The sequence below is a fragment of the Oculina patagonica genome, chromosome 12 (assembly GCF_052425735.1).
Source record: "Oculina patagonica isolate OP01 chromosome 12, crgOcupat, whole genome shotgun sequence".
NCBI classification, from domain to species: Eukaryota; Metazoa; Cnidaria; class Anthozoa; order Scleractinia; family Oculinidae; genus Oculina; species Oculina patagonica.
This window is the reverse complement of record NC_135769.1, coordinates 10,832-35,285: the sequence shown is the minus strand read 5'-3', so window position 1 is coordinate 35,285 and position 24,454 is coordinate 10,832. Positions and strand designations below refer to the sequence as shown.

Genomic DNA, 24,454 nt, shown 5'->3' with positions numbered 1-24,454 from the left:
TGGTTGATTAATAATTGCTCACTGTGATTGGACAACGTTTAAGTCAATCCTGCAATATGCTTAGGTAACTATCACTTTCCTTGAGACATCAAGAAGATCGGTTTATCTGATTTAAAAAGGAAACAAAACAGCTCTTGTCAAAATAAAATGCATGTTTTCCTGCCACTTGCTCAGAAAAGGTTTGGTAGGAAATACTTAACGTGTTCGTCAAGTCTGTAATAGATACAATGTTATTATTCAAAACATAACCTGTTACGTTTCCAGGTTTTCAGAATTATAAAATGCGTGTGTGTTGCTGACTAATTCTTTCTTGTGGGAATAGTTGGGAAAAGAAAAGTAACCTGACAAATCTTTACTTATTAACAATTCAATGTTTTTTTCTCACTACAGTCAAGGCACATTTGCTATTCTGATAAATTAAACTTTCTTGATTATTTTATTCAATAAACTAAATTTGTTTTTTTAATACGCTCTACGGCAAACGAGCTTGAGAAATTCTGTGTAGAAACATAATGTAACGAACAATTAATGTTATCGGCCTAACTGTTGGAAATGAAAGCAAACAATACATAACAAGAAATGAAGTAATAATCTTGTTTACAATGAGAAAAAGAAAACAGATATACACACTAACAAAACTCGCAGAAGGAACCAAACCTTTGCTGTTAAGTAACGAAAGTAACGTTTTCATACTTTTTTTTCATTTCATCTTAAAAGATCTTTAAGCTCTTGCTCTGCAGGTAAGTTTTGTGTCTCCTAATAAAATTGCAATGGTATATTCTAATTTTAAATTTCTTTATTTCTTTGGTTGGAAGCTAAAATTAACGTGACAATAAACCTGAGTTATAAAAAACAGTTTCTTCCGCCGAACGGATGGGAAACATATATTGAAGAAACAAAGAATTGATGTCATGGAAACAGTGGCTAAGGTTTCGGATCCAAATCTTTAAGCTGATATTTAGTGTTTGGTTTTAATTTTCTAGCTAAGTTATTCCAATTGCTGATTCTACTCTGGTTATCGTCATGACAAACGTCGTTGGAATTTTTCTACTGGTGGCTTCTTTAACTTTGGCAAAAGGTAAGCCACAGGGTACTGTACATGGGCTACTAACTGCCAGGGTGGGCTTATTTCAAATTTTGAAGGCAAGGGTCCTAGATTGTTTCAAGCTTTGCTAGACCCTAGATCTTATGTATCAGTAATGCAGCAATTAAAAGCAACATCACTCTTCTTCATTAATTTCTTCTTCTGCATTAAATTATAGCGTCTAATCTCTGTGAGGATCCGGCCAACTGCGAAGTCTCATTCAAGCCGCTGGGCTGTTTTAAAGATGAGCGCCATCAGAGAGCACTTCCGTATTATATCTACAACGAACGCGACAAATCCATCGCTAATTATGGCGGGCAAAAGATCAACTGGAATGATTGGAAAAATTATCTCCCAGGGTTTATCTGCCGCTGTGCCAAGCAAGCAAAAGAACGTGGATATGACTTATTCGGAGTGCAATACTTTGGTAAATGTTTATGAGGTCATTACTCCCTTGTAAATAGTACTTTGTATAATTTATAAAGTTTTCCTGAATTGTGCGTTTGCAATTTATTTATTTAATCTTTCAATAGGTATGTTATGATACGAAAAAGTCTGAAATTGAAAATGCTATTAAAGATGAATTCCAGTCCGTACTGCGCAATCTCGGCTGCAATGTTTATGTGAGCCCGCAAAAGGGGAATGTTTACAAGCAAAACTAAAAATTCCGCGACAAACTTACCTTTTTCTTCATTATTAACGCCAGATATCCTTGCAGAACAAATAATAACGAGTAGAAGAACCTTGACGCTATTTCAAACCGACGTTTTAGCTCATCGGAACTTCTTGAACGAAACGAACTGTAATGGCGGACTAAAAAAACGTCATGTATGCTGTCACCGAAGTGTAACGTTTTAACGAATTCAAAACAAAAACGTAAACAAACCCCGAGTCTGCGCAGTACGGACTGGAAATCATCTTTAAGTTATTGAAAAAGGGGTTAATGCTTACTTGAGAGGGACGTGTACGTAATCATACAACACTTAAATCCCGGTTTCTCCAGAATAAATATAAGAACATTTTGCTCCACTGTTATTGGATGCTACTTTTGGAATGACCTTCCTCTATCTATACGTAACATGCCCACTAGAAAACGCTTAAAAAAAGCACTTTACAAAGTTTATATTGCTCAGTACTAGCTAATTCATATTTCTTCCTCGCCTATGTTTAGTTTATTTTTTTATCCTAATCTCTTTTGTAATTAAATCAAGGGCATCAAATTAGCTATCTATATTTGGCTCTTTTTCATTTCTTTCCTTCTATTTGTTTGCTTGTGCTTAATAGTTGTATATAAGAATTGAATAAATAAAATGAAATGAAAAAATCTCTGATCATGAGATACGGACAAGACCTAAATGCAATTAGATGTTGCCGCTTTCAAGTTACTTCCAATTGGTTGAGCTTATTGCCTCTGTACTTGGTTTCTTGTAAAGCAAAAGTTATTTTAATTATTTCAATATATACCGCCAAGCCGATTCATTGTCTCCTCTTTCAGGTGAATGCCACGCTGGGATTAGCTCTTTGCACCATTATGACCAGCATGGTCCAGCGAAATGTAAGGATTGCATTGGTACTGACATGAACGACTGCAACGAGAGAAAGTTCTGTGCAGGAAAGGCGAACCGTAACATGGTGTACAAGATTGTTGGTAAGCCAAAAACACATGGAGCTTTTGTGTAGATTGAGGGAAGAGAAGAGAAGAAAAGGGAAGGGAAGAGAAGAGACAAGAAGAGAAGGGAAGGGAAGGGAAGGAAAGGAAAGGGAAGGGAAGGGAAGGGAGGGAAGGGAAAGGAGGGAAGAGAGGAAAAGAGAAAAAATCAAGAAAGGAAGGAAGGGAGGGAGAGAGGGAGGATGGATGGATGGAACGAAAGAAAGAAGGAATGAACGAATTGATGAATTATAGGTGAAAGGGAATAATACGAATCACTGAAGGTGAGTCGACGGCAAATGTTACTCATCCGTGTCCGTATACGTGCTCCCAACAATTGATGTATGTGTTTGCATTTTTATTGATTTAGATTTCTGCAGTGTCAAGTTTGAGCGGATTGGCTGTTTTAACGATAAAAATGATGAGCCGCGCCTTTTGCCGTCATACATTTTGAATGACAGAGATCACCAACTTCCGAGTTTCAGTGGTCAACTGATTGACTGGAAAAACTGGTACGAGCATCTGCCAGATTTCGTTTGCCGCTGTGCAAAGAAAGCACTCAAAAAGGGTTGGAGACTATTTGGTATTCAGTATTGGGGTGAGACCATTTTTACAAACTGACAGTTTAAAGCTGATCATTCAATGACTAAATGGAATCAAACGTCTCGTGTAAATCTCTTGCTAGATAGGTTTTCTTTAGCTACGTTTTGTTGGCTTGTTATTCAATGCTGATTTGTTTTCTAATTTACTCTTTTTCTGTGCTCTTGTAAGTTGTGTCAGATAAGTTTTATCTATTTTTGTATAAAACGCTTGTGCTCACATCTCCTTCATTAGCATTTCCTCGGTAGTGACTTTAGTTTCAATTTACTACGTTTCTCCATCTGAGAGCACGGTATCTATACCATTATGTTCTGTGTACGTTTTTGTGAAGTCAGTTAATATAAGTATTGTCAAGGGAGAGACCCTGGCAACGAGGTTAAAGTATTGTTAGCAGTGTAAGTATTCGTGGAAGTATACTTTTCCGTGTTGTAATAAAATTTTCAAAAAGGTTTTTTGAGCCAATATTGGTAACAGTGTAACAGGTTGAAATAACTGTGAACTATATAAACTGCAGCGAAAATGCGTTCTTTAAAAATGTCGATGAATTGTATAATGAAAGGTAATGGTGTTTGTTTATTTTCCTCAGGTGAATGCTGGAGTGGTCCTGATGATTCAGCCTTCTTTTTGGAAGGACATGCGCAGCCTGGTGAATGTGCTGACCAGTGCTATAAGGACTGCGCCTGCTCAACTAGGTTCTGTGCGGGAAAGAACTTCACTAACGCTGTTTATGCTATCAGTAAGTAGTTAGACCGGAATCAAAGGCCGGCATTTTACCGGTGGATTATAAAATGATAACTTTGTTGGATCAGTTGCTTGTGTTTTGTTCGCTGGGGCTCTTATCCTCACCCTAACTCAGTCTCACTCGGCTCAAGAACCTCCAACAACTTTCGGCGGTCTTACGATAAAATTAGCTTTCTGGCCCCAAGATGGAGACCATGAAAAAACGCAAACAATTATTAAAACGTGAATTTGCCTTCATTTATACTAACGTTGGCTTTTTTGTAGGAGAACATATCGAAGAGGGAAGTTCGATGTCAGACTATGCCAATGTTATCGAGTAAACAAGTCACGAAGGAACATCACTTGCAATCATAACCAAAGGATTTCGAATGCAGGACAACTTTATTTAGTTTTGTCGAAAAGAATGTTCAGAGAAATATTAAAAATAGAATGACTTGATGCACAATATGTTGTATTCATTGCTGTCCACCGTGTAACAGACATATACAAACATAAAAAAAACAATATCGTAAAACAAGTATAAGCACAGAATATAAGTCGTTTCACTTAGTGTTGTTTTCCTTATAGGGAAACAGCAAAGAGCTTCTTTAGGGCCATCCCAATAAAATGTTTCGTTTCCCATCGCCCGACCGACCCATTTTATTCGAGATAAAAAAAATGCCATATTTACTAGACAAAGAGGAACGTACTTTAATTTAAAAGCACACGATCTTGTTTTATTAACAGCAATTGTATGATGTGATGTCCTTCTCTTTAATTAACATCGATACTAAGTTTTTCAAAGGCTGTTTCGTGCCAATGTTATTGGGATGGCCTAGCTTGTAAATTAACACTCTTGCCCAGACCTAAAAACAAATTACAAAAGCTCTCCACATAACGCTGAAAGTGAAATTCCTTTTGCATCATTATCAGCGGCAGAAAAACTACATCAAGCTACTGAAAATAAAAAAATACAACTGAAAACATATGAAAGATGACGTGAAAAATATTTCGGAGAAGATATTGCGGTGGTATCTTGTTTTCCTCTTAAAATAACTTTTGTTGTAACTGATATATAAGCCAGTTCCCGTGGGAATGTCGCAGTTAATTACAAATCACTGTGATACGCTGATGTATTGAGAATAGAATTCACGATGTTGAGCGAACTGGACACAGTCAAATTAATTAAACTGGTTGATTAAATTTAATTTGTTGTCTTTATCAGTTGAGTAGCAATGAATTAATATCGTAAAATTGAAAACTAGAAAAATAGATTGCTCACTGTGATTGGACAACGTTAAAGTCAACCCTGCAATATGCTTAGGTAACTATCACTTTCCTTAAGACATCAAGAAGATCGGTTTATCTGATTTAAAAAGGAAACAAAACAGCTCTTGTCAAAATAAAATGCATGTTTTCCTGCCACTTGCTCAGAAAAGGTTTGGTAGGAAATACTTAACGTGTTCGTCAAGTCTGTAATAGATACAATGTTATTATTCAAAACATAACCTGTTACGTTTCCAGGTTTTCAGAATTATAAAATGCGTGTGTGTTGCTGACTAATTCTTTCTTGTGGGAATAGTTGGGAAAAGAAAAGTAACCTGACAAATCTTTACTTATTAACAATTCAATGTTTTTTTCTCACTACAGTCAAGGCACATTTGCTATTCTGATAAATTAAACTTTCTTGATTATTTTATTCAATAAACTAAATTTGTTTTTTTAATACGCTCTACGGCAAACGAGCTTGAGAAATTCTGTGTAGAAACATAATGTAACGAACAATTAATGTTATCGGCCTAACTGTTGGAAATGAAAGCAAACAATACATAACAAGAAATGAAGTAATAATCTTGTTTACAATGAGAAAAAGAAAACAGATATACACACTAACAAAACTCGCAGAAGGAACCAAACCTTTGCTGTTAAGTAACGAAAGTAACGTTTTCATACTTTTTTTTCATTTCATCTTAAAAGATCTTTAAGCTCTTGCTCTGCAGGTAAGTTTTGTGTCTCCTAATAAAATTGCAATGGTATATTCTAATTTTAAATTTCTTTATTTCTTTGGTTGGAAGCTAAAATTAACGTGACAATAAACCTGAGTTATAAAAAACAGTTTCTTCCGCCGAACGGATGGGAAACATATATTGAAGAAACAAAGAATTGATGTCATGGAAACAGTGGCGAAGGTTTCGGATCCAAATCTTTAAGCTGATATTTAGTGTTTGGTTTTAACTTTCTAGCTAAGTTATTCCAATTGCTGACTCTACTCTGGTTATCGTCATGACAAACGTCGTTGGAATTTTTCTACTGGTGGCTTCTTTAACTTTGGCAAAAGGTAAGCCACAGGGTACTGTACATGGGCTACTAACTGCCAGGGAGGGCTTAATTGAAATGTTCAAGGCAAGGATCCACTGACGGTGTTTCAAGCTTTGCAAGACCCTTACGTTCTGTTCCCCGAGAAGATAATTCAATTTACTTTCACAGTACCTATGATAGTGATCCGTAGAATAAATAATACCCATTAATACAAGGCGATTTTTAAAGTGTTCTGATAAGTTTCTCATGAATGTCACCCGTAATGGACTAGCAACGTAACCATAAGATTAAGGTTATTAAAATAGCAGCACTGAAACGGCACGTTTTGAGTTGAAACTTTGAAGTTTAATCCCAATAAAGTAATGGGTAAATTAGTTTTAGCAGAATAGGTTGGAAAATGAGACTGAGGACGCGACCAGTAAGATCACACCGACCCTCCTCCATGCGTTCCACCCCTCTCCCACCATAAAAGTCTTTTATCCTAGCCCCTTTACTCACCCACTCAAAATAAAGAGGACAACTAAAAATTATCGTAATAATTTGTATGAAAATGGAAATGAGGCTACAGTATATTTTATAGTATTTATTTTGAGTATTCATTTTCTAGCCGATTTCGACATGTGCCATTGTGGGACCTCTTTTGTACCAGTGGGATGTTATAATGATCAAAAAAATCCCCGCTTACTTCGTCATTATATTTTGAACGAGCGAGATCCCTCGGCTGGTAACTATGGAGGTCGATCAACAGACTGGGCCAACTGGCATGACTACTTGCCTCAATTCATTTGTCGCTGTGCAAAAAAAGCTAAACTTCTTGGATATGACGTATTTGGCATCGAATACTACGGTAAGTACACATTTAAAAAACGTAAAACTTTTTTAAGTCTCACAATCAGGGCTTTTTTTAAAGAGAAACTCTCTCAGTTTCTTCTTGAATGTATGGAGGCCTTTAACTACAGTAACCACACGCGGCAAGGAATTCCAAAGGGCAATTGCCTTATGTAAAAAAGTGCGTTGTATCTACCGTCACACTGATTGGTGCGCTTCAGCCTTAAAAGCTCTAGGATTGCAAACCAAGACCGACCCAAAGCTTTTTCGTTTTACCTGCAACTTTTTTATTATTTTTATACAAGAAAACTGGTATACTTGGATGCAAACAACCTTATGGAGTTGTCATCGTTTGCCCGCGTTATCCTTGGTAATATTGAACGTAAATAAATATTCATGACTATTTATTACTGATTTTGTGATCGAGTATTTTTCCCGTCGATTTATGATTCGTGTGCTTAGCGCCTTGGAAAAAGATCGGAATGAAAAAAAAAATTAGGATCCGTATCTTGCAGTTCGCCCTGGAAACGGGATTTAAAAGGTGTTTACCTTAAGGTTACTATTGTTTGAGTTGGGAAAAAATCGCTAAATTTAGTATTCGCTAAAATTTGTCTCGGTCAAATTTAATACTCTTTAAATTTAAGTCCTCCCCCCTCCCCGCTCCCGACCCCAAAGAAACACAAAATTGAACATAGTTGACTTGAAAAATTCTTTAAAAACTGAAAGCAGGTAAATTTGTTCTTTTTGGCAATGCAAATGTTCGTTTAATTTCAAGTAAGTTTGTTATTTAACTAAACATTTATTTAGCTATATGTTCATTAAAAACTGGTTTACACGGCATCACTATTTTTTAGAATTGTCGGAAAATCGCTAAATTAAATAGTCGCTTAATATTGTTCAGGAAAAATTGCTAAAGTTAGCAGCCGCCAACAATAGTAACCTTAATATATGTATCCATGCATCACTCCGAAAAAAGGAAAACCTTCAAGTTACGCACGCATGAAACGCGCTATAATTTATACAGATGACATAACAATAAAAGCCATGTACAGTGAGTTACACTATACCTTGCTCTAACAAAGTTTGAATGACGTGTTTTAGGTGAGTGCTGGGCCGATGAAATGGCACTGTTAAATGACAAAGGTTGGCCGTCAGGGCACTTAGCTAAGCCAGACGAGTGTGTAGGACGTCATTTTGAACCGTGCGGTAATACAAGGTACTGTGCCGGGAAACAATGGAAAACAATGGTATACCGGATTGTTGGTAAGTACAGCAGGCATTCACTTTTACTTCATGCCTTTTGGTAACACATAATAGCTTGCTAGTACACACTGAACAGCCTAGCCCCGTACAGGGTAGTGGGTGACCGTTTATATAGATCTAATTGCGATGTTGAAGTATGAGGTTATTTTGGATGGACCCATAGTGTAGTGCAAAAGTCTGTACCCTTACTTTCCAGTACCCCGGCCTTTTCCTTGAGTTAGCATGCAACAGGCTATATTCAAGTACGAACGAGTTTGTTATTTCATAAAGTCAGTTTTTATGTAATGTCACAGCATACATACACTGTTAGTCACATGCTGCTTCTTTACCATAACATGACCGTCTTTGGTTTCTCAAAACAGACATGTGCAACATCCGTATCGAAAAGCTAGGCTGCTACATGGAGAGGTTTTCCAGCCGTCATTTTCTGCCAGAATATATCCTGAATGATCGAGATCCCAGAGCCCAAAAAACCTGGAGCGGGAGATATATAGACTGGACGAACTGGTATGAGCATTTACCAGACTTTGTTTGCCGCTGCGCACAAAGAATTAAACAAATGGGACACGGACGGGAGGTCTTTGGTATAAGGAACTGGGGTTTGTATCAAACAATAATTATAATAATAATAATAATTATCAAGTAGTGATAACGGCGCATAACGAAACATTATGAATGAATGAAAAAAAAAACTTATTAAATGTGTTTAGTTTTTATAAAAGGCCTGGCTACTTTATGTGTTCGTTTCAAAACTACATTTTTGAGTCTTCCTTATAGTGTTTGTCCTTTTTGCTGAATAAAACCCTTCAAAACAATAAACTAACTTGTTCGACGCTTTATTCTCTCGTTCTTGTTCTCAACTTCTCGATCTCACATTCTAGTCTTTTGCATGAAACTTAGTAAGGATTTCTGTTTTTTAATTCGTCACAGGCGAGTGTTGGAGCGGTAATGTCACACAGGAAACTTTCCTTCTTCAGAGAGTGGCAAACCAAAATGAATGCAAGAACCAATGTTTTGAGGATTGTGGCGATGATGACCCATTTTGTACCGGACAAGACCTTTCCAATGCTGTTTACGCGATTGGTAAAAATATGATTTACCGTGAATTTATTTCACAGACTGGAGAAAGAGAATAGGACCTATAAAGAAGGCTTGGGCGGAGCAATTACGGCTCATTTGATATTTTTATTTTACCATCGAGCATCAGTTTTCGGTCTGAGTTTTCGTCATAGATTTTAAACATGTAGGTAACAAACAAAATAAATAAATACCGAGAGAAACAGAAAACAAATAAACGAAAAGACGGACGGATGCATGTTATATGCAAACTTGCGAAACTGTATATTTGCTTATTTAATGAGCGTTACATTACCATTACTATATAGTCTCACTGAATTTTTACTGCCTGGTTTCTTTGCAGTTGAGAATCCAGACCAAGGAAGTGGGTAGAATCGAGAAGCGAGTACAGCGCATGCTCAACAGCAGAGTACCAAACGGCATGCACCTTCAGTCGGGAATTTATTTGTTGTAGTAGAAAGTCAAAATAAAAAGACCTACTGGTCTGTTAATAATTATATTGCTTGCTGCACTTAATAAAAAGGGGAATATGTATTTCATGTCATTTATTTGTTTAACCAATCGTTATAAAATGCAGACTGTAGACTGCAGACTTCCTACTGGGAAGCGTAGGTACTTGGTGGTGATTGTGTGCTCTACCAAGTTTGTTGAATGATGTTTTTTTTTATAATAAAGGAAAACAAGTAGGATGATCTTGCCCATGCACGCATGTTTGGAAAATGTCACTGAATTTGTACATCACGGGACTCCTGAGTTTCTGCTAGTATTTCTGTGCCATTTCCATCCAAAACGCCCAGAACACAGGCAGAATATGCAATAGCTTCGGACATTATATTTAACACAAATACTCGGGTATGCTTTTCAGAAACACGAATTATATTCGACGCTGTTTGAAGCTTCTCGCGAACCCCGCCAGTGACGTCATGTTTAAGGCTTGAGGTTGCTATGGCAACAGCCATTTGCCCATCAGACTTAACGCATACTTTTCTCAGCAACGTTGCATCTAGGAGACGGCAGAGTAAAAATAAAACGATCAGGTCATGAAAGACAAACGATATAACGAAAAAAAATAACTGTCCTCTGCTTTTCGCATCGTTGTGAGAAAAGTTGACGCGCGTGTCAATCGCACCTTGCAATACAATTCTTTTTAAATGAGCCAATCAGAGCGCGGCCTTTGCTTGCGACAGAGTTCAAGATGGTAATTTCTAGCGGGTGCGTTCCAATTTGCGATTTGCGAGCAAATTTGCGAATGCCTTGTGCATCATCCCCCCCCCCCCCTCCCTGCAACTTGAAATCCTATTTTTTTTAGTCGTCATAGTTGCGTTGCAATTGCCTCGTGTAACATGATCTAAACAAGCGTCACAAAAGGCATTAATTGAAAAGGGATGTAATAGAATAACTTGAAGTTGTATGAATTCATCTCAGCACCATCTCATATTCATATAAGAGCTGCACATTAGAAAGAAGTCACTGACCTTTGTTTTCAGGAGGTCTGTCATATATTCCATCGACATCTGTTAAAAATACAACCCTTTTTGGACGAAGCTCTTCTACCAATCTCTAAATAAGAAGGATTACGCAACCTTGAAATATATGTAACTTTCATACTACTTCAGTCATACAAATAGTATAGCACACATCCCGCTGATTGGCTGACATAAAAAAAACCCCACCCTTAACACTTGAACCCAGAAACGTCGGGAGGTGCAAGTTCCAGGCCGGGGCTGATTAACGCTATTACTGTATTCAAACCATGTTTACAAGGATTCAATGTATAACTGGACATATTATCTTAGCGGCAATGCCCTCGACAATCATTCACGAGATCCCTAAACAATTTTCTTAACTCAAACTTGTTCACTTTCATTTGGCCACGCTTGCTTCTAACAGAAAAATTAAAACAGTCTTTTCATCACCTGACGACTTTTATTCATAAGGAAACTACATGCCGTACATGAAAAAAAAAACATGCTGCCACATTACATTTGAATTTGCAGCACTCAACGAAGAGACAAGTCTTCACATGTATGAAAACATAACCATGGATAAATGCAATGGGCCAATTTTGATGCATTAAAATTTTAACATGATGTCAAAGGATTAGGGGATGTAACTTAGATGTGACGTTTTAATCCATTAAGCCTCTGTACCTTGTTAGAATTTTAATAAATCAAAATTGGCCTTTCTCTATTTTAATTTAGGAGACTATTTAACTCGTAGCAACGTAATGTACCTCAATAATTTTGTCTCCACTTAGTATAGCACACCCCTGTTCTTCATCCAAAACGCAATCACCATGCAGAACTGGTACAAATCCAGCTTCTAACAGTTCAACAATTGGAGTTACCGCTGACCTGGTGACAGTGCGTCCACTTGTCAGCCATGATCCACAGGGCTACACATACAAAGTAAAGTAAAGTAAAGTAGTTGGTACCAAACGTGAAAGATTGATTTAATTCTTATTTGACTATTAACAACTGTGCTTGGAAAGAAATCAATAATTTATTTTGGAAAACAAGTATTGGTAACTTATTAGTACATTTTGATTCCATGATCCATCTACAAAAAGGGACTGAGTTAGGCCACGTTTGTGTGCACTAATAATTAGAGGGAATTTAAGCAGCAAATAACATGACCATGTGTCAACAAGCTGGAGTGGTGCGACATAATTATATATATAATCAAGATTACTTTTATTTTTCAATTTTCCATTTGCTTAAAACTACTGGTAAACAAAATTTAAAAACTGTTTTGCACTCTCACTTAATTATTAATGTGGTCAGTCATATTGTATAAATTGTATAGCCCCCTCCCCCCCCCCCCCCTTTATTTTTGTATATAGCTGTTGTGGTTTAAATTTATCTTTGGTTTAGAATTTTTCAAACCAGTTTTATTTTTATTTCCCTTTGTTTTAGATTATGATGATCAATATGAGACAATGAAAAATAAACATCAAACTGGTTTAAAAAAATTTAAACCATTGAAAGAAAAATTTAAACCACAACATAGCCACATACGTTAAAAATTAAACAATGGTCAATACCATAGCAATCTCTTTTAGATCCTTACATAACATGTGAGGATCACCTGTGAAGGAATAATAATGCTTACTGAAATTCCCAATGCTGGAATACCATTGGCAAGAAATGCCGCTGTGATTGTGTGTTGCAGCTATGACAGAGGAACAAAAAGAAAGATAATTTATACAACAGCTACTACTAATTAAAATGTTACTCGTCTCAATGATCTTACAAAGATAAAAAGCTACATGAATGTGCAAGAAATGAATTATTTTGTAAAAACAGAATTTAAACCTACAGTGAACGTAGCATCTGATCTATGAAATTGTTGTCAATTCCCACTATTAAGCACCAGCAAAAAACTTTGAATCACAAGACTTCTCCTGAATCCCTAGGGATATTACAACAACCTTAACCAAGGACTAATATGGAATTACCCTGGTCTATAGAGCAGTTTTCAATTGAGTGTCGTAAAACCTAAAACCAAAGTTATTACTGTTGCCAATCACAAAAGGCATGGACAATTCAGTGAACCAATCAAAAGTTGAAGTAATTACATGTAGCCAGTGCAAAGCACAGGAAAACATGTGTGAGAAAGTCGCGATTGGTTTTAGTTTCACTTCTGATTGCCACAAGTTTACTCCAGTGAAAATGGCTTTAAAATGATACCATCATAGTAAGTAGAGGAGACCCCCGAGCCGTCTACTAACATATCTTATTTGAAATCCTGACATTTGAAGTTTTAACCATGCATAACAGAATATGAGACTTTTACCAAGTCGCCCTATACCTTTGTAACTGAAAGTCTGGTCTTTGCAAATCCAATCCGACTGTTTAGGGCATCATTTGAGAACCCATGAGCTGTTCCGTACTCGTGAGCCTGAAAGTGTCCAAATGATCTGCAATAACAGTAACAAGAATGTTCAATGACAATGTAAAGGATTAATATAAAGCACACATGACCCTAAAGTAAAGGTGCTGTACACAACAACAACTGTGAATCACTTTAATCATGACTTACATGTGACTTGGATCATAGCTTAAGGAAACTACTCAAGGCTAGTGGAACAAAGCAATATTTTGCTTAATGAATGACAAATTTGAAAAAACCAAAAATAATGTTTGGTAGCAGATATCTTCCCCATAAATACCAGCCCCTTTTGGACTATGTAAGTCCCAGTTTAAGATAAACTAAGTTTTTTTTTGCAATTAAGTCTTCTTCAAAACAAATTCATTACAGGTTGTGTTGTCTTGCGTTACTCTTGAAGTGTCACGGCAGTAACGCCATTGCAGCAACGGTTTAGTACGTTCCTTAAAGTTAAACAAAAGCAGATTTACTGATTACTAGTGTTGTACTGTGAATATACCGTGTCAATCATTTGAAAAAAAGATGTCTTTACTTAAAGCAGTGAAAATACTGTTACACTTGATTAGACGACAAAGTCTACATACAGACCCCATGAACTGATGTCGACATTTCGACTTACCCCGCGCCATGAATCACAATACACTTTCCCTTTATCTTTTTCACCAACTTCGCCGCTGATTCGATCGCGTCATGATTAACTGTTTCGAATGTATTTTTACGTGTAACTGCACATCCTCCAAGTTTAATGATAACATCCAAATCACACTTGACCGCCATAAAACCGGGGGAAGACAAAATCTACCAGGCGTTCCAACACGCTCTCTCCAGTCTTTCGCTGTCTTGAAAAGTTAATTTGGCTCCAGATCTCTTGCGCACAGAAAAGAAAAAAAAGCTATCATGATCACAAATTTCAAACTAAAAAAAACAAGTGAAGTTATCTTAATCGCCTAGTCAATCTTTGTAAATTAATCTGTGTTAGTTTTTAAGCATTCTTAAATACATTTATACATGCCCATATCATCCATGTGGCTTTCTAGACTAAAAAAACTGGTCAGGACAGAGTTAATTAAAAATATATTAGCAAGATCTTAAATTTGTCATAAGATTAATTTGATTTCGATCAGTTGAATTTTACGTACTTTTATAGAACTGTAATCATAGCAACTTCGACGTTAACCACAAGAGTTCAGTCGTTTTCACCGGCGGACCTGATTCTCCATCAGCCAGATGGCGTGATACTTTACTAATTCAAAACCACCACTCCCGCTAGTTTGTCTAATGTAATTATAATATATTGTTACAGTAACTTTATGACATTTCAGGACAAATTAATCTATGGTTTCTTTCAACTGAGTATACACTTTCTTAAAACCGCAGCTCTTAGCAAGACAGATGTGCCGGGCAAATTAACCACAGAGTTGGTTTCCGTGATTTGTCCACAGATATAATTAAGACGCATCCCTCAGTTATGACTTTGTCTGCTCTTCAATATTTTATTTCACGTGCTGGATTATGAGACAAAGGCAATGGATTTGAAGCAAGTCAATATGTATCACACAGACGGTAGTAAGATTCTCCCGCGGCGAAAGTCCAGAAGGACAGGCTTGAAGCCTCACGCGACAGTACACATTGACAAAGAACAATTGAAGCAGCTTAAGGAAGCTTTCAATCTTATTGATCAAGATCGTGATGGAGTAATAAGCAAGAAAGATCTGCAGACAATTCTGATCTCTCTTGGGCAGAAACCAACTGATGCGGAGCTGAGAGATATGCTCAACGAGGTCGGCATGCCGGGGAGTGTGGACTTTGCCAGGTTTTTGTCCATGTTTGCTTCTAAGATGGGAGCCGCTGATCCAGAAGACTTGATCAGAAATGCTTTCACGTGTTTTGACGAGGATTGTGATGGATATATAAATCTGGAAGAGTTCAAGGAACTGTTGATGACGATGGGGCTGAGGCTTACAGAGCAACAGGTACGCATTATTCTGATGCTATAAAGCTTTACTACAAACGTTTTCCTGATTGAATGCAAAGCGGTAACTGAGGACAATGTCTAAATCTTTTATATATATTTTTATGGCTTATTGCTTGTCTCCGGAGAAAGATAAACGGGTGAAATTATCAACTAAAAAAGGATGATGTAATTAATTGACTTTATTGGTCCAGGCCACTCCGTCCCGGGCGGCAGTAATAATAGCCTGTCTCTTCACGCTATAAATAAATTCGTCAACAAAAGTTGGAACATTTTATATATTGAGCCTTAACTTAATTACGTTTCGGAGGAAAAAATTCTCCTCCAGGATACAAATTAAAGAATAGACGCGCACTCTATCGATCAAACCTACTCGCCTGTGCAAGTTTTTCCTAACTGTTAGATTCCTTTTCTTCAATATTTTTAGGTTGATGAAGTTTTTCTTCAAGGTACACTGGCTGATGACGATGAGCAATTCAAATGTGAAGACATCGTACGACTGTTAAAATACGGGGAAGAAAATAACAACTAGTAGAGACTTCAGTTCAGCTCTTATATAAATTCTATGTAAATCATAAGCAGTTAACTCTTGGAATCAAATATAAATATGATTATTATACATTTTTTTTTTTTTTTTTTTTTGTTTTTTTTTTTTTTTTTTTTTTTTTTTTTTTTTTATTTTAATTTTTAATTTCAAATTTATTTTTTTTTTATTTTTTTTATTTTTTTTGGGTTCTTTTTTTTTATAAAAAAAAAAAAAAAAAATTTTTAAAAAAAAAAACATTTATTTTCCCCCCCCACCCCGGCTTCGGAAAAAAAAAACCAAAATTACGCTAACATCACAACCTCATCCAATAATTGTTAATTATTATACATTAGAACTACTTCAAAACATGTGATTGGTCGAGAGCATTCAGACAATACACAGTAGCATGTGAACTTGACATGATAACCCAATATCTGCAGCAGATATTGGGTTATCATGTCGAGTTCAAAGTCCGCCTAGTTTCCAAGCCCCTCGTCCGTGCAGTGCTGTCAAACTTTTGAAATTATGGCTGAGCTCGAGCGATTCGCCTTCGTTTTCGAAGAGGAATTGAAAGTTTTGATCGAGAATAAAGATTCTTAAAACACAAAGAGAACAACAAAAACAAGTGTAAAAATTCTGAATGATTATTTGAGGGAGAAGAACCTGGAGGAACCACAAGATAAAACCGCTTTGGCCAATGTTCTGACCAGTTTTACGCCGGCGCTAGAAAAAGTGATGGCAAATTGTTTGAAAACGTATAATAAAACAATTATTGAATTCGGTTTTCGCATGATATCGTGAACTATCAAGACCTCGGTTTTGATAATTCACGACATCATGCTCAACCTCATCCAATAATTGCTTAATATAAATATAAGTTAGCGAGGTTTAGGTTTGTGAAAATGAGGCGCGTAAAGAACAATGATTTGACTTAAACTCTCTTCAAGACAGCATATAGCTGTATGATGTGTGATATATTAAAGTTGTTTTGTGTACTGTTGCTGTCATCTTGTCGAATATGGCGGTTCTTTTTCCCCAGCATCTCAGCGGTCCATTGGCGCCCGCAGATTTTTCCCCCATTGATCAGTGGCTATGCTATGTGGTTCCGATTTTCGCGCGCGGTGCAGGATCATTTTTGCAGCATAAGAGTATCTAATATCCTTGGGTTACCTGATTACAGGTATGTAAAAATATCGTGGGTCAGGAGGAAATTGTCACGGGTCGTTGATACTTTTCGCGGGAAATTGTGGTGGGCGATCAGAAGCACAGGTCTTCGTTAAAACTAAGTCAACTGCTATTTAGGTCGCGAGAAGCTTGAGAAAGCAAGATAACATCTGCGCTTACTATTTTACCCGCTGGAAAATTAAGACGAATAGGCCAGTCAAGTGATCATCGTGGACATCATCACTAACTTTTTCTCGAGGTCTTGGATTCTTTTAATTGTGAATCCAACGACAGTTTTTTTCCTCAGTTACATTGACAATTGTTTGCTGATCAGGATAGCGGGTGTTACTGAAATGTCACAAATAACTCACAAAGATGAACCCATTTGTTCCCGTGGGACCAAAACCGGCCTTGAGGAACGTTGCCCTTTCTTTCACTTGTGACATCATCATCTTTGATCAAAAAAGGCATTACTTAAGGGTGCGTTTCTTTGGGAAAATCCAAAATTGGATTATTTATCTCAGATCACACGGATACTTTGCTCCCAAAGAAACAAAGGGCGCGCTTTTTTATTCACAATTCTGGAATGAGAATTAATGGCCAGAATGTGAAATGCGCGCGTTTTTATATTCCGCATTCCTATTTCAGAATGGACAGAACGCCAATCCATCCATTCTGCTCCCAGGGGCAGAATGAACAGAATGTTGCGAATGAAATCCAAGATGGCGGACGACATAGCCCGCGATTAGAGGGATGTGAGGGATTTTTAAGGTTTAATATTGTAATGCGCTTTTGCTCATTTATATGTTAAAAAGCGCAATATAAATTCATAAATTAGTAATATTATTATTGATGTGTCTCCTCTCCTTTGTGAAAAGGACACGCCTTATGAGGAACTATTAAAGCGCATTGGTCTCCCAAGTCTCCGCGAACAACGTTTAGCGAAAATATTGTCGACAGTTTTTAAGATATTAGCTAGCGATGCCGGTCCTGCAAGCTTGCGTGAATTTATAACAACAAGACGCTCCACTTATAACCTCAGAGGCAACACATTTGTGGACCTTCCGAAAGTAAATTCATCAAAATATGGCCTCAAATCGTGGAGATATACTGCATCGAAACTGTGGAACTCTATACCAGACGACACAAGGAAAATAAAAACTTACACCATTTTTAAAACGAACCTAAGAACATTAAATCTTACGGGACTTTGAGCGAGTAGTTTGTCAATTTTTATTATTGCTACTTTACTGTTTTTAATAATATTTTAAATTTTTTATATTTTTAATCTTAGTTAGACAATATTGTAATTTGTAGTTATTCTTAATTATAGCTTAATCTATTTTTATACACTTCCAAGAAGTTTTTATTTATCTATTTTGTATTTTTATTTCGTGGCGCATCTGAAAACGAGCCTTTTAGCTAAGTGTGCGGACCACGCTAAATAAAGATTGTGCTTGTTGTGCTGATTGCGCTGGCCGTGACAAGAATCTGGATTTCTCTGCAGGAGGAAAAGGTCTTTTTAATGATTTCTAAATTAATTGATTGGGTCAATTGTACTTGAAATACCCACAAAAATGCTTAAAAATTTAAGTGAGACTCGCAGGAGAATTTGCCTCAAAAATATATAACTAGTAATACGTGACTCGCAAGGCCTCGCGAAGCTCTGGGTTGGGGGGGGGGGGGGGGTGTTATAAATAAGGAGTGGATTATTTGAAGTTGAACATTAATTGAATTGTACATATTCAATTTTCCACAGTAGGCAGGAAGATATATTTGTTAGAAAATTTATTTCAACGGGCACGGCCGCGACACCCTCGTTCCCAGGGTCTACTCCGCTTTAAAGATGGTGGCTTTTTCTGGTTCGTAAAGAGGTATAAAGCGTTGGGAAGCGCAGGCTATTTTCAGAATCATCGACAAATTATTGGATAGTCGCATTTTGGACATTTATTTGATGGCATAAAAAAAAAAGAAGAACGAACGGCAGGAGGATTCGAAGCCTCCACCCGCGCGCCTCCACCCCTGATGGCGATGAAAGGTTTATAGCCTGAATAGGCGTTGAGGGAGTATTATGTGGAAATCAATGTTATTTTAATCCGAAAAGAAAAACGATAAAAATGAAAGGCTCAGGATTCGAACTCACAAAAAAAAAAAAAAAAAAAAAAAAAAACCCTAGCCGGATTCGAACCGCCGACCTCAGGTCCGAAGATCTGATTTCAAGTTCGACGCCTTACCATTAGGCCACCAGCGCGCGGCGGCCGTGTGACGTCATTTCCGCCACACACCAAGCTCACAAATATATATAGAAATATATATGACCGTAAACTCCACACGAGATTTCATCCCGCCTGATCCCTTTGAGGGACAAAATTATACACCCCGCTACGCTCGGCCTTCGGCCTCGCTTCGCGAGGAAATATTGGGCACATTTTCTCATTGCACCCCTCTGGTCGGGGAATTCTTGCTAAGCAGACGTGGTTTCCATGGTAAAACGTTAACCAATAACATGCAGATACCGCTGACGAGCGAGCCGGTTGTCATTTGAGAAAAGTGTGAAATTCAGCATGTACCGGCTTCCATCATCGCCATTTTGTACAACTCTTTGAAAATCACTGATTTCGCCTTTAGTGCTCGATTGTCAGAGTTGGAAGGTACGTTTTCGTTTCATTATTCTCTCAGTGTCTTATTTTTTCGGTTTACGGTAATGATTAAATCTGCACACAACTCCTCTCTACTATATGCGAAAAAAAATTGTTTAAGCTTACTGATTCATCTAGACTGCTCATGAAGAACAGTGAAGAAATGAGATTCGATTTCTGCTGAGAACTACTCAGTTCCATCGACAGTTCACTGCAAATCAGTTCAGTATCAACGACAGTATATACGACGAAAAGATTTTAAAGAATGCTCCACTCGACTGAATAGATTGAAAACAACGAGTTGTGCATTTTGCATATTTTTACAAGGGGAACAATGTGACCCTGAAATATTAAGCTTATTTCTATAATTGTTCCAAATCACTGGTTTTCAGAAAACGTGTGTAGGATTGTCAGTTTGTATTCCCTTGGTACATTGGTTTCAAAAAACAAACAAAATCAATATTTCTTGTTATACCATGCAAGTATTTTTTAAAAATGTCATACCCAGGGAAAATTAAACTCTGGAGATCAGGTGGGCGACAAATGTATGCTGCAGACCTGCTGACTTGCACTCAGAATTTTGCAAGATGGCAAGACTAAAATTAACTTTTCTTTGATCTCAGGACTTTCTTAGCTTTGCAAAAGAAATCTAGGCTTATATTTTTAAAGAATGCTGCTCTTTTCTATAATTTTGAGAATGGCAGATATTAAAAATAAGGATAGCAAATGTTAAAGTTTTTTAAGTAACACCTGGTTAACTGTTTCATCTACTTTTTGAACCTAGGAACCTTCAGTTGAAGCCAGTCCATCTTCCTGTGCATCACAGAAATGCTTGGATGGCTGGTTAACAACATTATTGACAGTTAACTAACAAGCTGCTAAGTCACCTGCAGATAACAATGTGCAGTGCTTCACAGGCTTGGAGATTATTTTTTTGTTTTGTGTTGACCTTGGTTTCAGTGTTGGGGCTGTGGCTTTATATTAATCCAGATTTAACTAGCTACGGTGTTTACTTGGTGAAAAACGTAGAGTTCCCGAGGTGTAAAGGGAATACAACATCTAATGTATACGGTGATCCAGGATGTCCTGATAATCATAATCGAGAAGATTTATGCACACTTTTCCAAGCCTGGACTAGTGCCTGTAAGGAAAATAACATAAGTTACACTTTGGCATTCGGCAGTCTTCTTGGAGCAATGCGAAACAGAGATATCATACCTTGGGATCACGACATTGACATAAACATCCATGTAAAATATTTCCCAATTTTAAAAAAGTGGTCAGAAGAAAAAAAGTTTACAAAAGCAGATGGAACAATCCGTTTGGCAATTCAACCTGGACCTGTGTTGAACATTCCAGAGGAAAAGCGAACTCGACACAACTGCCAAGGAGAGGTATTTATTCGTACTTATAATTTTTTTCTTCAAAATTGGATAATTTAAAAAAGGTTGCTGAAAGTGCCTTTGAAATTCAGCAAAAGTTCAGTTGTGAAGGTCAATATTTTACATTGCACACATGCAATTTTAAAAATAACAGGTCATTTTTTGTTTTTAAAATGCTATGTCTTACATCATCAGTAGTGATTGATCCAAAACAAAATTAGGTCACATTTAAAAAAAAAAATAAAAAGAATTAAAACGAAACAGTTCCTGGATGTTGCAATAAATGCCTCATGCCTTTATTGATACAAAATGTACCGTACCTACAATGGGTGTCAAAAGTCCTTGAGACAGTTGGATGAAATTGATACTAATTAAAAATTCCTGTTTTTTCACCTTTAATCTGCTGCCACTTCTAAACCACTCCCCCTCCCCCCTTTTCAATGTTGAACTCAAAGGAGGCAAGTCTTGCTGATAGCAAATACAACATTGTTTCGGGGGGAGGGGGTTATATTGAAGGGGTGAGGGGTAAAATTTGTCCAAGGTACTCAAAAAGTGCCGACTGTCTCAACACTTTTGGCGCTCATTGTAGCTGTGCTTTAAGAGAACACTGAAATGCCTGACCAACATGTCTAGCTTAAAGGCGGCAAGGTTCTACTCCATATTGTAACTAACTGTTAATAGTCTGTTGGGCCAATCTAAAAATGTGGTCTATTGCATCGTTTGTCGCCGTTGTTCGTTATATTTGTTTATGTTTTAAAATGGTTTAAATCAGAGAGTCCAAATTTTGATTATAGTGGCACTTGAAACTTTTGAGCTTAAGAGGTTGATTACTACGCCATTAATTTTAACCATTAATTTTATTTTTTTCTTCTTGGTTTAAATTGACAGGTGACATCATCCATGTCAGATATGTGCTCCTTCCTAGAACCCATGGCAAGACTCATAAGAGGAAGTGTCTTTGTTGACATGTTCCATTTTTATGAAAAAGGTGACTTGATTGAAGACCCGAGTGAGAATAGGCTTAAGCAGTACAAGATGTCCAATTTCTATCCATTTAGACCATGCATTCTTATGGGCTTTAATACTTCATGTCCAAACAGGCCTTGGGAAATTTTACGAGCCTACTTCAAGACTGACAACTTTAAACCACCTAAGATGTGCAAGAATGGATCTTGGGTGGAAACTTAACCACCAGGGCATTTGAACAATTTACAGAGTTAGTATTTTAAATTCTAAATTAACAGAATTATCAGAAAAAAGTTTAAAGTTATTACTATTTAAGTTAAAAAAATGTTATACAGTCCGTTTTTTACAGCCAATTCTTATAGTTCATTGTAAAAGCACCATAATTAAATTCCAACCCTCCCACTCCTTATGAGTAGCATAGTTGAATTGTGACCTGAAATAAGACTGTTCTCTATTTAGACACGGCTAGAGACCAGTCTCATTTCAGGTTGCAATTCAACTACACTACTCATAAATGAAACAGAAATTTGAACATTGTAATGTTTATTTCTAAAGGGAATAGTTAACCCACTCAAGTGCATTTTTGTGTTACATTATACATCTAACGACTATTCCTGAGGGAAACAGTTAATTTTATTTTCCGAGAATCTCAATGTTTCGAGGGTGACAAAATCAACTGGTTTCCCGAGGTATCAGTCATTAGGTGTTTTGTTATATAGCACGACAAAGACTTAAAAATGGCGCTCGTCGATCAACATTCATGGGCAACATGTTACCCTCTGTCATCATTGATTTTGCAAATTTGCCTGCCCAGAGATTTTTGACGGGAATCAGTTTTTATTATTAGATGTCATGTGACCTGGCATAAGCCAATAAGAGCTAGCTATATGAAACATGTATATTACCATGGAAAAGTGCATAGAAAAGCACAAGGTGCAGCGTAGTGCTTCAAGCACTTCTTGATTGTACTAAGACAAGTGCTCATTTAACTAAACAATGCACAAGGAGTAAGTTTACTATTTCCTTTACGCAATGTTGGATATTTTCAGGTGCACACTCATACTCAAAGAGTTAACTGTGTCATTTAAGATAAAAGTTTTGGGGTGGAATTATTTAAAAGGGTTGGGGCATTAACAGCGTTTGTGTTCTTTATACACTGAGTGCAGAATGTCAGAATTAGTTTATCAGTGTTTGTTATATCTTTATCGAAATCCAGCTTGAAAACCAGAGTTTAAACACTGTAATAGTTAAAAAAGAATAAAACATTAAAAAAGTGTTTTTTTTTTCTAAACAGATGTCTTTTTAAATGTATGACTTGATTTGTCAAACGAGAAAGAAAGAGAGCGTTTCATTTTCCAAACACCAAGAGGACAGTTGAATTAAATTGAAGAATTTTTGTACCACATTCAAAGTGTTTGGATGTGTGATAAATCACTCTCTCGAGCGTTTGATCCTGGACCATCTCAGAAACTAATAAACAAGATTCATATACGAAACAGTGCTTAGGGGATATTTCATGAAAATTCAGATTTCAGAAAATTAGTGAATAAGTCAAGATTAAATTAACGAAAGGACACCTTTCAACCCTAAAACTCCAAACTTATTATTTTTTAGAAAGAAAAAATTGATTTAAGTTCTATTCTCTTGAAACAACGAACTACTTATCTCAGCCGAATTTTCACAGAAGATTTATTCTTTGATTTTTCCTGAATTATAAGAATTTTGACAAAAAGCACGATTTTTTCGCTAATCTCATCCATCGTATCATTAATAGTCAATTTTCTTACAATTGTGCTGTGTCCTTACACTTTGATACAACCCGCAGCCAGTGTTGTCATTAAGCTTTTCGATATAAGCCAAGGACCTCTGTTATTACTGCCCTGGATAATTGTCTCGTCATATAAAGTCGTCTGTTGTGAAATTCTCTCTCTATTTCTTTTTTTATGATTAAGCATTTTTCACAATAAGGGAACTTCTGGCATTAAGCGGATGTTTTTTTCTATATGCGGTTTTATTTCGTTGAAATAATATGAATATTTAATGTCTTCAAATTAAGCGTGATCTGGTTAGCTGCAAAGTATTGAAGCTGCAAGTTGTAAAAACGTAAGGTGTGTTTTAACTAAGGTAAGGAAATTAAAAGTAAAACTTAGATGACAGTTTTTCAGAATATTTTTTGTGTTGTTTTCTGTTCAGTAGTAGTGTAGTTTGATAAGTTATAGTGATTAGAATGAGCCAAATGCACTTGGTATGTGTAGGTAATCAAATGATACGAGTGAAATCCGCAAGGTATTTTAAAAAGACATTTTATTCAACTCTGCCTTAAAATTTGACAGAACGCAAATAGAAAAACAATTTCCTTTCTTCGTTGATTAAATCAA

General features: G+C 36.7%; 4 protein-coding genes across 4 annotated transcripts; 3 read left to right on the top strand and 1 right to left on the bottom strand.

The window, feature by feature from the left end:
* Positions 1-56: 56 nt before the first annotated feature.
* Positions 57-4,393, top strand: LOC144632242 (uncharacterized). The gene is made up of 7 exons (XM_078490835.1): positions 57-64; positions 718-740; positions 1,263-1,511; positions 2,580-2,732; positions 3,103-3,330; positions 3,919-4,068; positions 4,338-4,393. Exons 1-7 carry the CDS (start codon positions 57-59, stop codon positions 4,391-4,393), a joined length of 867 nt encoding a protein of 288 aa, XP_078346961.1.
* A 5,284-nt stretch (positions 4,394-9,677) lies between these two features.
* On the bottom strand, positions 9,678-14,244 carry LOC144631379 (uncharacterized). The gene is made up of 6 exons (XM_078489802.1): positions 14,047-14,244; positions 13,350-13,458; positions 12,651-12,710; positions 11,773-11,934; positions 11,015-11,099; positions 9,678-10,542 (listed from the first exon to the last, which is right to left on the bottom strand). The coding sequence occupies exons 1-6, from the start codon at positions 14,202-14,204 to the stop codon at positions 10,262-10,264; spliced, it is 855 nt and encodes a 284-aa protein (XP_078345928.1). The 5' UTR covers positions 14,205-14,244; the 3' UTR covers positions 9,678-10,261.
* Positions 14,245-14,494: 250 nt separating this feature from the next.
* Positions 14,495-16,016, top strand: LOC144632944 (neo-calmodulin-like). Its single transcript, XM_078491701.1, has 2 exons — positions 14,495-15,400; positions 15,827-16,016. Exons 1-2 carry the CDS (start codon positions 14,954-14,956, stop codon positions 15,929-15,931), a joined length of 552 nt encoding a protein of 183 aa, XP_078347827.1. The 5' UTR covers positions 14,495-14,953; the 3' UTR covers positions 15,932-16,016.
* Positions 16,017-19,632: 3,616 nt separating this feature from the next.
* LOC144632603 (uncharacterized) lies at positions 19,633-24,226 on the top strand. The gene is made up of 3 exons (XM_078491284.1): positions 19,633-19,740; positions 20,513-21,122; positions 21,999-24,226. Exons 2-3 carry the CDS (start codon positions 20,628-20,630, stop codon positions 22,296-22,298), a joined length of 795 nt encoding a protein of 264 aa, XP_078347410.1. The 5' UTR covers positions 19,633-19,740; positions 20,513-20,627; the 3' UTR covers positions 22,299-24,226.
* The last annotated feature ends 228 nt before the right edge of the window (positions 24,227-24,454 follow it).